This window comes from Triturus cristatus, chromosome 9 (assembly GCF_964204655.1).
Source record: "Triturus cristatus chromosome 9, aTriCri1.1, whole genome shotgun sequence".
In the NCBI taxonomy this organism is placed as follows: Eukaryota; Metazoa; Chordata; class Amphibia; order Caudata; family Salamandridae; genus Triturus; species Triturus cristatus.
The window spans coordinates 4,303,268-4,319,520 of NC_140592.1; the positions used below are offsets into that span (position 1 = coordinate 4,303,268).

Here is a 16,253-nt window from a genome sequence, read left to right on the forward strand (position 1 = left end):
CCTGGGCACAGCACCACTATATGGCCAGAGTCTGGGACTGTACCCCTGGGCACAGCACCACTATAGGGCCAGGGTCGGGATCTGTACCCCTGGGCACAGCACCACTATAGGGCCAGGGTCGGGATCTGTGTACCCCTGGGCACAGCACCACTATAGGGCCAGAGTCTGGGACTCTGTACCCCTGGGCACAGCACCACTATAGGGCCAGGGTCGGGATCTGTACCCCTGGGCACAGCACCACTATAGGGCCAGGGTCGGGATCTGTGTACCCCTGGGCACAGAACCACTATAGGGCCAGAGTCTGGGACTCTGTACCCCTGGGCACAGCACTACTATCTGGCCAGGGTCGGGAACTGTGTACCCCTGGGCACAGCACCACTATAGGGCCAGAGTCTGGGACTCTGTACCCCTGGGCACAGCACCACTATAGGGCCAGGGTCGGGATCTGTACCCCTGGGCATAGCACCACTATAGGGCCAGGGTGGTGAACTGTGTACCCCTGGGCACAGCACCACCATCTTCATGACAAGCTTTAAATCCGAGCCGAGACGTGTCGTTCATGTCACCTCCACCTACAAACACCAGGGGGCGTAGCTTTTGTGCTGTTCTTGCTCGGACCATCCCCTCTTCCGCGTGCACACAAGCATCTTGTTTCGCAACACGCACCTGTATTGTTAGTTGTGTTTCTTATGTAATGTTCTATTCCTTACGTAAACACCTCCAGGTAATATATACGCTGTCTAAATCTGCATAACAACATACATTATAGAAACGGTGAAATGCTTGCACCCTCTTGCACAACTGCAGGATTGTGCAAAGACATGAGTCAGAGGTCTGGCCTTACTGCAGATGCCCCTCCCAGAGGGCATGCTGCCCATGAGTCAGGAGTCCCTGGGAAGGCCCCTCCGAGGTTCCAGTGAGGGCCACTTCCTGGTCCCTGTGTGTATAAAAGGGAGTCTCACCCCAGAGCCGCATCCAGGACCCGCCTGCAGCAGGAAGTCCCAGGTGAGTTCAAGGAAAGCACGGACCAATGAACGCTCTTCATATGACAGGGCCCACAGAGGGCTTCCCCCCACCACCTGTCATGCGATGACAGCCATGGGTGGGGCCAGGCGCCTGCTGGGCTCTTGGGCCCATTGAAGCATCACAGTCTGGGGCTCACTGAAGGAATCCATCCACAACAAGTTGTATATATTGGGATTTATTGTAACTCGATAAGGTACCTACAGCTGACCCCACAGTGTGACAGCATAACGGATCCCCCCAGCACCACATTCCACATGGAACTTCCCAAGTATGTTCTACTCTTAAAGCCACCCCAACACTCACAATCACATGACAAGAGCAGGGTGGGCGGCACCTAGGAGGTGAGGTGGTACGTCGCTTCCTGCACATGAGTAGCTCTTCTCAGGTGGGGCGGTGATCCTCCAGAGGGTGGGAGGGAAGGACAAGGGGCTTCTTTGGGTTTGCCTTGGGCCCCTCTGCAGCATCAGCAGGTTTCAGCAGCGGGCGTTGAAGTCAGGCCTCGCAAGGGTTGTTTCCACAGCTGAGGGGCGTCCTTGAGTGCCACAGGTAGAAGAGAGACCCAAAGGTCTTAGCTCTTGGGTTCTGCCCAGCTCAAACCTACATTTCATGCACACGTCCGCAGCATGTCTGAGCTCCTGCGGTGCTCCCCCCTTCCTCTAACAGACTCGACGCATCAATAAAACCATCGCTCTAAATCTGTCACATTAGAAGCAGCTCACTTCCCTGAGACAAGCAAGAGTGTCACTCCATCCTCACAACTCTATTTCAGGGCCACCTTCATCTCTCGGAGGCTCTCTGCCATCCACCAGAGAATAGATCGAAAGATCCACTCTCCCCAATCAATCAATCAGGGGTTTGTAAAGCGCACTACTCACCCGTTAGGGTCTAACGGCGCTATGGGGGGGAGTAAGTGCAGCCCCGATGGGGTCATCTGAAGAGCCTGGCCTTGAGGTCCTTCCTGAACTGGAGCCGTGTAGGGCTTTGCCAGAGGTGGAGCGGGAGGTTCTACCAGGTCCTGGCTGTGAGGTAGGAAAAGGATCTTCCACCCGCTCTGGTCCTGTAGAAGTGTAGGACGGTGGCCAGGGAGAGAGGTAAGCTGATCGGAGGTTTCTCCTGAGGGCGTGGAAGGAGAGGCGGTTGTTGAGGTATTGAGGTCCGATGTTGTGGAGGGCCTTGTAGGCGTGTGTGAGTATCTTGAAAGTTATTCTTTTTCCAACGGGAAGCCAGAGGAGATCACGGAGGTGTTGAGTGATGTGGTTGTGACCGGGGGTGTCGAGGATCGGTCTGGCTGCGGTGTTCTGGACGGTCTGGAGCGTGCGGAGGAGTTTTTTGTTGATTCCGGCATAGAGGGCGTTGCCGTAGCCTAGTCTGCTGGTGATGCGGGCATGAGTGACTGTTTTTCTGAATACTGAGGGGATCCATCGGAATGTTTTACAGAGTATACGAAGGGTGTTGAAGCAGGCCGAGGATACGACGTTGATCTGGCGGTTCATAGTGAGTGATGAGTCCTGTAGGATGCCGAGGTTTGGTGCGTGATCCATCGAGGTGGGGGGGTTGCGAGGGCGGGGGGCCACCAGGTGTCGTCCCATGCTGAGGGGGTGGAGCCAAGGATGAAGACCTCTGTTTTCTCTGAGTTGAGTTTCAGGCAGCTGTACTTCATCCCTTCTTGGAGGTTGTCCCTGGTGAAGTTGGGTTCCTTGGTGAGAGAGAGGATGAGCTGGGTGTCTTCGGCGTAGGAGACAATGTTGATCCTATGGTTTCTGATGGTGGTTGCGAGTGGGGCCATGTAGATGTTGAAGAGGGTGGGGCTGAGGGAGGATCCCAGGGGTACCCTGCATCTGGTCTTTGTCGGTTCTGAGAGGTGGAGCAAGAGTCTGACTTTCTGTATTCTGCCTGTGAGAAAAGAGCGTATCCAGTCCAAGGCCTTTCCTGGGATGCCGGCGTCATGGAGTCTGGTGGCCCAAGAGGCCACAGCCCACACAAGAGCCAGCCAGCCACACTGATCCACACTGCACAGCTGTTCACCAATGATCAGAAAAGATGGGCAGCTGTAATGTGCCAAAGTCAAACCTCAGGCTAGTCTGAAGTGTCGGACCATCACACCTCAGGCTCATCTGACGTGTCTGACCATCAGACCTCAGGCTCGCCTGACGTGTCTGACCATCACCTGTGTTCACAGCAGTTTCACCCCCACCTGGTGTCTTATCTCCCTCTTATGCCCTTGTGGTCTTGTGTCTTGCATTGATTTCTTGAGCCTGATTCACTGAGGGACAAGGGTGTAGGAACTCGTGCCAAAGTCTCCGTACTTATGATGGAATCTCCTACTCGGGCGGAATATAACAAGTTCAGAGACTCTGCACTTGTAACTTTACTACACGTAAGTCCCTTCGTGAATCAGGCCCCTTGTGTTTTATCCTGCTTTGTTTTCTTGTGTTTTATCCATGCCTTGTGCTATACCCATAGTTTGTGTTTTATCCCTGTCTTGTTCCATTGTGTTTTATCTTTACTTTATGCTCTTGTGTTTTATCTCTGCCTTCTGTTTTATCCCTGTCTTGTTCCCTTGTGTTCTATATTTACTTTATGTTCTTGTGTTTTACCCCTGCCTCCTGTTTTATCCCTGACTTGGTCCCTTGTTTTCTTGTGTCTTAAACCAGCCTCGGGAACTTGTGTTTTATCCCTGCCTTGTGCCCTTGCGTCTTATCTCTGCTTTACGTTCTTGTTCTTTATCCCTGCCTCCTGTTTTATCCCTGCCTTGTGCCCTTGTGGCTTATCTTTGCTTTATGCTCTTGTGTTTTAGCCCCGCCTCCTGTATTATCCCTGCCATGTACCCTTGTGTTCTTGTGTCTTAACCCTGTCTTGTGCCCCGTGGTTTTCATCCCTGCCATGTGACCTAGTTTCTTCTTCCTGCCTTGTGTCCTTGTGTTTTATCCCTGCCTCCTGTTTTATCCCTGCCTTGGTCACTTGTGTTCTTGTGTCTTATCCCTTCCTGAAGCCCTTGTAGTCTTGTGTTTTACTCTTGCTTTGTGCCTTAAGACTGCATTGCATCCTCGTGGTCTTGAGTCTCACCCCTGCCATGTGCCCTCATGTTTTATCCCTGCCTTGGGCTCTTTTGTCTTAGTTCTGCTTTATGTCCTTGTGTTTTGTTCCATTGTGTTCTTCTGTTTTTCCCTGCCTTGTGTTCTTGTGTTTTATCCCTGTCTTCTGCTTGTATCCCTGCCTGTTCCCTTTTGTTCTTGTGTCTTATCCCTGCCTCGAGTACTTGTGTTTTTTCCATGCCTTGTGTCTTTTTTCTGCGTTGTGTTCTTGTGTTTTATCCCTGCAGTGTTTTATCCTTGACTTGTTCTATTGCGTTCTTGTGTTTTATCCCTGCCTTGTGCCCTTGTGTCTTATTTCTGCTTTGTTTTTCTTGTGTTTTATCCCTGCAGTGTGTTTTATCCTTGCCTTCTTCCCTGGTGTTCTTGTTTTTTATCCCTGACTTTTGTTTTTGTGTTTTTTATCCTGTCTTCTGTTTTTATTCCTGTCCAGTTCCCTATTCTTCTTGTGTCTTATCCCTGCCTCGAGTCCTTGTGTTGTATTCCTGTCTTCTGTCGTAATGTCCTGAAGTATGTACCCTTTAAGTGGGGGGGGGGGGGTGGAGGGCCTTAACAGCGAGCGGTAGGCACACAATCCGGTCTTAGATGCCCTCGTGGGAGCTCGTCTTGCCTCTTGTGGAGAGGGCCGGGAGGGAGAAGTATGCTATGTATGAGCTGGAGGGTTGTTCCATTGGTGCAGCAGGTGCAGTGGCACCGGGCCAATGTGCCTAGGTAGCCACTGAACCCTGATTATTGCTGTATTTCACTGTTCAAACAGCGGCCACAGGTAGAAGCCCTGATGACCCCGCAAGTCCACTTTGTCTCTGCTCCTTCGCACGCACCCACCACAACTGACTGCATCGGATATTTCTCAAGTTTTTGGGGGTTTGAGTGAAGTAAGCCGCTGCCACTTGAGAACCAAATGGGGTGGTCCTGTGTATGTGTGAGAACAGCTCCTGAGTGTGCGGACTGTTGCGTTTATCCCCACCTTGTGTCCCCGTGGTCCTGTGTGCACCAACCTTTCCCGACTCTCGTCGCTCTTTGTGGGTGGCTCTGCCCCCCTCCTCTAACTGTACCCCTTCTGTTCCTGTCTCCCAGGGCTCTGCTGTGCTTTTGTTCCTCAAAGAATATTCCGGAAGTGACGAGGATGCTCCGTGTGGCGGTGCTGCTCTCGACACTCTGCGCCATCACTTACGGTGAGTTGTTGCCATCTGGGGTGAAAGTAGAGGTGCAGGGGGTGCTGCAGCCCCCCACAATAACCAAGGGGAATGAGCAATGAGGATGCCCTAAGTTTGGTTTTTATCCTGTCACATCTGCTGTGCTTCCAGGACAGAGGGCAGATGTCAGACGTCATTCTTTCAACATGGAGACTGGTGTTTGCTTTTCTTTCTATGACCACAAAGTGAGAGGGTTTTATAAAATGAGCTGTGTGGCACTCTTGCTGGTGTGAAAGGAAAGGAAAACACAACACATTTTAATACCTATAAATGAACTCCACAAATATTTCAAAATATGTCAACAATCAGGAAAGCCCAAATGAAACACTTTTTTGAAAAGTGGGATGAAAACAAAGATTTTAATAGGATTAAATCAAGTCACTTCACTAGGTGGTGTGCAAATGTCAAATATTCACTGACACCTGATTTGCACACATTATCTTTTGTGTGTTATATACTTATATTACAAAACTGCATGCCTTTTTAAATTTTGTAGCCCTTTCAATGCCTTTCAATGGAGGTAGTGCTGTCTGTAAATGAGGGTGCCCTCCCACACCATGCATTAGTAATATATTTGCACAGTGTGCTCAAATGCACCACGAGGTACATACCAAACCCTTACCACTCTCCTGCTGAGTGGGCATGACTTCAGACCAAACTCACCACTCCTGCTGAGTGGGTGTGGCTCCATACCACACCCTTCCCCCTCTACTTCTGAGTGGGCTTGGCTCCACACCACACTCTTACCACCCTCCTGCTGAGTGGGCGTGGCTCCATACCAAACTCACCACTCCTGCTGAGTGGGCATGGCTCCAAACACACCCATCCCACTCGACTTCTGAGTGGGCTTGGCTCCATACCACACTATTACCACCCTCCTGCTGAGTGGGTGTGGCTCCATACAAAACTCACCACTCCTGCTGAGTGGGCATGGCTCCATACAACACACTTACCACCCTCCTGCTGAGAAAGAATGCTTCCATCCCACACCCTTACCACTCTCCTGCTGAGTGGACATGACTTCAGACCAAACTCACCACTCCTGCTGAGTGAGCGTGGCTCCATACCACACCCTTCCCCCTCTACTTCTGAGTGGGCTTGGCTCCATACTACACTCTTACCACCCTCCTGCTGAGTGGGCGTGGCTCCATACCAAACTCACCACTCCTGCTGAGTGGGCATGGCTCCATACACACCCATCCCACTCGACTTCTGAGTGGGCGTGGCTCCATACCAAACTCACCACTCCTGCTGAGTGGGCATGGCTCCATACAACACACTTACCACCCTCCTGCTGAGAAAGCATGCTTCCATCCCACACCCTTACCACTCTCCTGCTGAGTGGACATAACTTCAGACCAAACTCACCACTCCTGCTGAGTGGGCGTGGCTTCATACCACACCCTTCCCCCTCTACTTCTGAGTGGGCGTGGCTCCATACCACACTCTTACCACCCTCCTGCTGAGTGGGCGTGGCTCCATACCACACTCTTACCACCCTCCTGCTGACTGGTTATGGTTCCATACCACACTCTTACCACCCTCCTGCTGACTTGTTGTGACTCCATACCACACCCTTACCACCCTCCTGCTGAGTGGGCGTGCTTCCATCCCACACCCATACCACTCTCCTGCTGAATGTGAATGGCTCCATTTCAAACTCTCATCACTCCTGCTGAGATGACGTGGCTCCATACCACATTCTTACCTCCCTCCTGCTGAGTGGTCATTGCTCCATAGGACACCCTTACCACCCACCTACTGAGTGGGTGTGCCTCCATACCACACCGTTACCACTCGCCTGCTGAGTGGGCGTGGCTCCATATCAAACTCTCACCACTCCTGCTTAGTGGGTGTGGCTCCATACCACACCCTTACCACCCTCCTGCTGAGTGGGTGTTGCTCCATACCACATCCTAACCACCCTCCTGCTGAGTAGGCATGGCTCCACACTACACCCTCACCATTCACCTGCTGAGTGGGCTTCACTCCATACCACAGCCATACCAACCTCCTGCTGAGTGGGCGTGGCTCCACACTACACCCTTACCACCCTCCTGCTGACTGGTTGTGGCTCCATACAACACACTTACCACCCTCCTGCTGAGTAAGTGTGCTTCCATCCCACACCCATACCACTCTCCTGCTGAGTGGACATGACTTCAGACCAAACTCACCACTCCTGCTGAGTGGGCGTGGCTCCATACCACACTCTTACCACACTCCTGCTGAGTGGGTGTGGCTCCATACCACACTCTTACCACCCTCCTGCTGACTGGTTATGGCTCCATACCACGCCCTTACCACCCTCCTGCTAAGTGGGCATGCTTCCATCCCACACCCATACCACTCTCCTGCTGAGTGTGAATGGCTCCATTCCAAACTCTCATCACTCCTGCTGAGATGACGTGGCTCCATACCACATTCTTACCTACCTCCTGCTGAGTGGTCATGGCTCCATAGGACATCCTTACCACCCTCCTACTGAGTGGGTGTGCCTCCGTACCACACCGTTACCACTCGCCTGCTGAGTGGGCGTGGCTCCATATCAAACTCTCACCACTCCTGCTTAGTGGGTGTGGCTCCATACCACACTCTTACCACCCTCCTGCTGAGTAGGCATGGCTCCACACTACACCCTCACCATTCTCCTGCTGAGTGGGCAGAGTTCCATACCACACCCTCACCACTCTCCTGTTGAGTGGGCAGGGATCCATACCACACCCTTACCACTCTCCTGCTGAGTGGTTGTGGCACCATACCACACTCTTACGACTCTCCTGCTGAGTGGGCTTCACTCCATACCACACCCTTACCAACCTCCTGCTGAGTGGGCGTGGCTCCACACTACACCCCCACCACTCTCCTGCTGAGTGAGAAGAGCTCCATACCATACCCTCACCACTTTCCTATGAATGGGCAGGGATCCATACCACACCCTTACCACTCTCCTGCTGAGTGGGTGTGGCTGCATACCACACCTTTACCAGCCTCCTGCTGAGTGGGTGTGGCTCCACACTACACCCTCACCACTCAACTGCTGAGTGGATAGGGCTCCATACCACACCCTCATCACTCTCCTGCTGAGTGGACAAGGCTCAATACCATACCCTCACCACTCTCCTGCTGAGTGGGTGTGGCTCCACACTACACCGTCACCACTCAACTGGTGAGTGGACAGAGCTCCATACCATACCCTCACCACTCTCCTGCTGAGTGGGCATGGCTCTATACTACATTCTTACTACTCTCCTGCTGGGTGGGTCTGGCTCTATACCACACCTTCCCCACTCTCCTGTTGAGTGGGCAGGGCTCCATACCACACCCTCATTACTCTCCTGTTGAGTGGACAGGGCTCCATACCATACTCTCACCACTCTCCTGCTGAGTGGGTATGGCTCCATACCACACCCTCCTCACTCTCCTATTGAGTGGACAGGGTTCCATACCACACCCTCACCACTCTCCTGCTGAGTGGCCGTGGCTCCACACCACACCCTCACCAATCTACTGCTGGGTGGACAGGGCTCCATACCATACCCTCACCACTCTCCTGTGGAGTGGACAGGGCCCCATACCATACCCTTACCACTCTCCTGTTGAGTGGGCAGGGCTCCATACCACACCCTCACCACTCTCCTGCTGAGTGGGTGTGGCTCCATACCACACCCTCACCACTCTCCTGCTGAGTGGGTGTGGCTCCATACCACACCCTCCCCACTCTCCTGCTGAGTGGACAGGGCTCCATACCAACCCTCACCACTCTCCTGCTGAGTGGGCGTGGCTCCACACTACACCATCACCACTCAACTGGTGAGTGGACAGGGCTCCGTACCATACCCTCACCACTCTCCTGCTGAGTGGGCGTGGCTCCACACTACACCCTCACCAATCTACTGCTGAGTGGATAGGGCTCCATACCATACCCTCACCACTCTCCTGTGGAGTGGACAGGGCCCCATACCTTACCCTTACCACTCTCCTGTTGAGTGGGCAGGGCTCCATTCCACACCCTCCTCACTCTCCTGTTGAGTGGACACGGCTCCATACCATACCCTCACCACTCTCCTGCTGAGTGGGTGTGGCTCCATACCACACCCTCACCACTCTCCTGCTGAGTGGGTGTGACTCCACACTACACCCTGACCAATCTACTGCTGATTCGACAGGGCTCCATATCATACCCTCACCACTCTCCTGTGGAGTGGACAGGGCCCCATACCATACCCTCACCACTCTCCTGTTGAGTGGGCAGGGCTCCATACCACACCCTCACCACTCTACTGCTGAGTGGACAGGGCTCCATACCATACCCTCACCAGTCTCCTGTTGAATGGGCGTGGCTCCATACTACATCCTTACTACTCTCCTGCCGAGTGGGTGTGGCTCCATACCACACCCTCCCCACTCTCCTGTTGAGTGAGCAGAGCTTCATACCACACCCATACCACTCTCCTGATGAGTGGGCGTGGCTCCATACCACACCCTTACCACTCTCCTGCTGAGTGGGCGGGGCTCCACACTACACCCTCACCACTCTCCTGCTGAGTGGGCAGAGCTCCATACCATGCCCTCACCACTCTCCTGTTGAGTGGGCACGGATTCATACCACACCCTCATCACTCTCCTTCTGAGTGGACAGATCTCCATATCATACCCTCACCACTCTCCTGCTGAGTGGGTGTGGCTCCATACCACACCCTCCCCACTCTCCTTTTTAGTGGGCAGGGCTCCATACCTCACCCTCATCTCTCTCCTGTTGAGTGGGCAGGGATCCATACCGCACCCTTACCATTCTCCTGCTGAGTGGGCAGAGCTCCATACCATACCCTCACCACTCTCCTGTTGAGTGGGCACGGATCCATACCACACCCTCATCACTCTCCTTCTGAGAGGACATATCTCCATACCATACCCTCACCACACTCCTGCTGAGTGGGTGTGACTCCATGCCACACCCTCCCCACTCTCCTGTTGAGTGGGTAGGACTCCATACCTCACCCTCATCACTCTCCCGCTGAGTGGACAGGGCTCCATACCATACCCTCACCACTCTCCTGCTGAGAGGGCGGGGCTCCATACCACACCCTCACCACTCTCCTGTGGAGCGGGCAGGGCTCCATACCACACCCTCATCTCTCTCATGCTGAGTGGGTAGTTGAGAGAGAGTAGTTGAGAGTGAGTAGTAGAGAGTGAGTAGTAGAGAGTAGTAGAGTAGTAGAGAGTGAGTAGTAGAGAGTAGTAGAGAGTGAGTAGTAGAGAGTGAGTAGTAGAGAGAGAGTAGTAGAGAGTAGTAGAGTCAGTAGTAGAGTAGTAGAGAGTAGTCAGTCAGTGTCAGTCAGTGTCAGTCAGTCAGTGTCAGTCAATCAGTGTCAGTCAGTGTCAATCAGTGTCAGTCAGTCAGTGTCAGTCAATCAGTGTCAGTCAGTGTCAGTGTCAGTCAATCTGTGTCAGTCAGTGTCAATCAGTCAGTGTCAGTCAGTCAGCGTCAGTCAGTCAGTGTCAGCTAGAGCAGCTCTGCTGACCTGGTTTCTCTGGCTCTACAGCAGGTCTGCTGACCTGGTTCTCTGGCTCTAGAGCAGCTCTGCTGACCTAGTTCTTATGCTACAGAGCAGCTCTGCTGATCTAGTTCTCTGGCTCTACAACAGCTCTGCTGACATGGTTCTCTGGCTCTAGAGCAGCTCTGCTGACCTGGTTCTCTCCCTCTAAAGCAGCTCTACTGACGTGGTTACTCTGGCTCTGCAGCAGCTCTGCAGACCTGGTTCTCTGGCTCTAGAGCAGCTCTGTTGACCTGGTTCTTAGGCTCTAGAGCAGCTCTGCTGACCTGGTTCTCTGGCTCTAAAGCAGCTCTGCTGACCTGGTTCTCTGGCTCTAAAGCAGCTCTGCTGATTTGGTTCTCAGGCTCTAAAGCAGCTCTGCTGACCTGGTTCTCTGGCTCTAAAGCAGCTCTGCTAACCTGGTTCTCTGGCTCTAAAGCAGCTCTGCTGGCCTGGTTCTCTGGCTCTAAAGCAGCTCTGCTGACCTGGTTCTGTCCCTCTAAAGCAGCTCTGCTGACCTGGTTCTCTGACTCTAGAGTAGCTCTGCTGACCTAGTTCTTAGGCTCTAGAGCAGCTCTGCTGACCTGGTTCTCTGGCTCTACAGCAGCTCTGCTGACCTGGTTCTCTGGCTCTACAGCAGCTCTGCTGACCTGGTTTTCTGCACTCACGATGCACGCACCCAACTTCTCGAAAATATATTTAAAAATAATATAAGTTTATTAGAAGTAGAAATATATTATTTTGATGAATATCTTACATAATCTCTTGCCTTAATATGTATATTAAAGACACATACATATCATTTTGGAACATAAATTTTTTTTGCGGGAGTCGCGCATCCAGCGTGCCCCAGCGCGTATATGATGTCACGCGGGACCCGCAACTGCGCAAACATCTCGTACCGTAATGCGCATGTGTCGCGCGGGAGCAGGAGTCACAGACTGGTCACATACCAATCGCACGTATCACGTGATATTAAATGTACATGATGTAACTGAAAAACACGCAGCCGTCGCACACCATTTATTCAAACACATAGTAACTCGTCGTTAATATGTTAAAAAAGCACCATTAAAATTATACACTCATTCATATAGTTACTCTCACAATCACTGACTCTTACACATACTTATTTATATACACCAACTCTCACCTACAATGCCTTTTATTTTTTTACTGTGTTGAAGATGTACAACTAAAACATATATTCGCTCACCAACACACAAATAAATACACTCAGTCACCCAAACAACTGTTTCCACATGCACTCTTAAACCCATACACCTAGTCAATCAACCATTCACACATCTATGCATAGAGTTACACACACCCCATCCAACCACACACAAACTCAGTGTCCCATACAAATACTCACCCAACTAATCAATAACTAATATACACACTCATGTAGTTAGTGACCAACTGATGCAGCATGTTATACAACAACAGAGACGGTGCTGCACACATTCACATAGTTTAGTTACTAATCCACGTATTAAGTGAGACACTTTTAATTACTCACTTAAAAAGACAGTCAGACAGCTACTAAATCCTCCATCCAGACAGTTATATAGCTACTCAATCTTCAATACAGATTGGTATATATATAATACATATTTAAATTTCAAACTAAACCACATTCAGTGGATGATGTCATCAGTGATGTCATCAGTGATGTCATTTGAGATGTCATCAGTGATGTCATCAGTGATGTCACTGACCATGTCATGAATGATGCAATATGTGACATCATCAGCAGTGCATTGCGGGCGCGTGAGTTATAGTTAGCAGAACTAACTATAACAGAGGAATTTCTATGGTTTTGTATGAGTGAAATGGGCAGCTAACTATAACACCCCTGAAACCTATGGTTTTTTCTGTGAATATATATATATATATTTTTTTTTTTTAAATATATCTTCACTAGAAGAAAACAAAGGTTAAAGGGACGTCATAGTTACGTTCAGATTTTGTACACGCATAACCAAAGAATTCCAGCAGTTATAGATATAGTTATCTCAAGTAACTATAAATCATGCCCTTAGGTACCTACAACTAGCGCCCCCTCCATGCACAGTTTTCTCATCAATACTTTCAATTCAAATGATGCAGTGATACTACCAATGATGTCACGGAAAATGTGATGAGTGATATAATATGTATGGTAATGAGCAAAGCATGGCGAGGGCGCCAGTTATATTTCCCTTAGGCCACGAGTAATAGTTAATTTGCTGAATTTCTATGGATTTGTTTGTGTAAAATCTTTACCTAGCGATAATATTTTATTTCAAATAATGTCTACAGTTTTCTGATGCTATTTCCTAACTATAATGTACCTGTAACCTTTGGTTTTTTCAGTGAATTTCTCCGTTTTTTTTAAATAAACTTTATTTATATTTTGAACAAAATCGCAACAGGTGTACAGTTTTAATTGGAGCAGACAGTTGGATTTTACAGAAGACTACAAAGATATGAGCAGGACGCACCAGCTTATGGCAGAACAAATTACCAAACATTGAAGAGCCTACCTTTGTATTTTGGGCATATCACTCCGACTCCCCCTCAGTCATGCCAATTTCTACGGTTTCTTAATGCTATTTCCTACCTATAACATCCCTGTAATCTGGGTGTATAAGTGCTTGTGTGGGTGTGTAAGTGGGTGTGTGTGTGGCAGTGTGTGTGTGACTGGCTGCATGGGTCTGTGAGTGAGTGTGTGAGTGGCTGTGTGGGTCTGTCAGTGGGTGTGTGAGCAGCTGTATGGGTGTGCACCTTGGTATGTGAGTGTGTCTGTGGGTGGGTGTGTGACTGGTTCTCTGAGTGGATGTGGCAGTGGATATATGAGTGTGTAAGTGGGTGCGTGAGTGGTTTTCTGGGTCTCTGAGTGGGTGTGTGAGTGGCTGTATTGGTGTGTGAGTGTTTCTGTCAGTGTGTAAGTGGGTGTGTGAGTGCATGTGTGACTGGCTGTGTGGGTCTCTGTTTTTTTGAGTCTCTGAGTGGGTGTATGAGTGGCTGCACAGGCAGTCAAGGCCGGCATGACTCACGGGTGGGGGATTCACACAGGGAGGGGGCTTAATTTAAAAAGAAATTGAATGTAAACTTACCTTTGTCTCAGGTCTCAGATTGCGTCTCCTCTCTCCTCTCCACACAGGAAGCAGGCAGCCTCCCTCCCCGCCCCTAAGCCAATCGCAACACTCCAATAGCAGCATTGTGATTGGCTGGGACGCCGACCCCACCGTCCATTTTCTCTATATAGGCTGCATACAGAAAAAGCAGAGTGTGCATGACTGGTTTGATTGGACCTGGGCCCGACTAAACAGTCAGCACCTAGAACAGTGGGCTAGCCACTCCTCCCCTGCCTGGAGCAGGACCGCCCACCTGCCAATCCCCAACCAAACCCTGCCTTCTGCTTTCTCGCAGTGCAAGAAGCAGAAACATGAAATGGTATTCATAATACCATTTTAGTGTCTGCTTCTTGCTCTATGAGGAAGCAATGGGGTGACACACCTCCGCCCATGTGTAGGAGCCGCCCCTGTGCACAGGTGTGTGAGTGGGGGCGTGAGTGGTTGCATGGGTGTGTAAGTGGGTGTGTGAGTGCCTGTGTGGGTCTCTAAATGGGTGTGTGAGTGGTTCTCTGGGTATCTGAGTGGGAGTGGCTGTGTGGGTATGTGAGTTTGTATATGAGTGGTGTTGTGGGTCTCTGAGTGGGTGTGTGAGTGGCTGTATGGATGTATGAGTGGGTGTGGGTGGGTAAGTGGGTGTGTGAATGAGTGAGCATGTAAGTAGGTATGTGAGTGGGTGTTTTTAATTGGGCTCTGGATTACACAGAGGGGATCACGCTGAGCACCACTGTGGATCCATGGATGCTCGTGCGCTCCCCCCAAAAATATTTTTGGACAAATTCTTGCCCATGAGGGGTCCCTCAAGACCCCTCTATCAGTCCCATGGGTCAGGATACCTCTATCCTGACCCCTTATATCCTATTTACACTTTATTTCCCCCCTGCCCCCGCCGGGCATTGTGTCTTGGTTGAAATAATGGTGGCCTCAATTTTTCTCTGAGATTGCAGCTAAAGGAATCACAGCATTGCTGTTGGCACGTGGATCCCCGGATCGGGGTGGATCAGCATCTCTAGATATACAAAAATATTTACTCTTTAATGACTCCAAAACTACTGAACAGTTTTACACTAAATTACAAAGAGCACTCTTTCTGACCCAAGATCTAGATTTCTGCCAAATTTGGTGTCATTCCAGTCAGCGGTTCTGGCTGTAGCTGTGTTTAAAATAACTATGGGAAATTTCATTTGGAAAACGTGTTTTGGGACCCCCCTTTTTCTCAGTTCCCGCTTGTCGAATCACCCCACAATTGTTTAGACAGCAGCTGAAGTGACTTTGCATAATAGTTTTGAACATTACGTGAAGATTCATCAAAGGGCAAAGTTATTAGCAAGATAATAAATGCTTACCCTATGGAAACTAGGTCATAACTATAACTACCTACCAGTGAGCACCAGTGGGTTATATATATTCTATATATAAATATATAATATATATATTTGTATGTGTTTATATATATATTCACTGAAAAAACCATAGGTTTCAGGGGTGTTATAGTTAGCTGGACTTTTCACTTGTACAAAACCATTGAAATTCCCCCGTTATAGTTAGTTCAGCTAACTATATCTCGCGCGCCCGCAATGCACTGCTGATGACGTCACATATTACATCACTCATGACATAGTCAGTGACATCACTCATGACATCACTGATGACATCTCAAATGACATCACTGATGACATCACTGATGACATCATCCAGTGAATGTGTGTTTTTCTGAAAATTAAATATGTTTCATATATGTATATCTCAAGGTCGATGGAAGAATAAATGGGTATATAAGTGTCTAAATGGATGATTTGTTTTTGAAAAATTGATTGTGTAACTGACTGGTTAAGTGTATCATAGTGAATACATGGCTTAGTGAGTAATGTTTAAATATGTAAATATCTGTTTCAGTCTCTCACTTTTTGTATAAGTGGCTGCATGGGTTGGTGAGTAGCTACATGGGTGTCTATATAGGTTATTAGTTGGTTTTTTGAGTATCAGTCTGAGTGTCTGTATGGTTCGGTGGGGGGTATTACGCAGTGCATAGGTGCATGAATGAGTGACTCACTGTTTGTATGTGTTGAAGACAGCATGTGTGCAGGACTGTATGGGTGGATGAGTGTGTGTATGGGTGGGTTAGTGAGTGAATGACTGTCTCAATAGTGTCTTTATGAGTAACTACATATGTTTTAAACTAGTATATGTGGCTATTGGTGTATATAAGTGAGTATATGTCAGAGTGAGAGATTGAAAGAGTTCCTGTATGAATAAGTATGTGTTTCTATAAGTGATTGTTTA

At 49.7% G+C, this 16,253-nt stretch overlaps 1 protein-coding gene across 1 annotated transcript in view; it reads left to right on the forward strand.

The window, feature by feature from the left end:
• Positions 1-895: 895 nt before the first annotated feature.
• LOC146797229 (peptidoglycan recognition protein 1-like) overlaps positions 896-16,253 on the forward strand; it is a 54,793-nt gene continuing 39,435 nt past the window's right edge. Inside the window, exons 1-2 of the mRNA XM_085624186.1 lie at positions 896-1,005; positions 5,196-5,293. Coding sequence (XP_085480312.1) covers positions 5,245-5,293 — 49 coding nt within the window. The 5' untranslated portion in view covers positions 896-1,005; positions 5,196-5,244. The remainder of the gene's footprint in view (positions 1,006-5,195; positions 5,294-16,253) is intronic.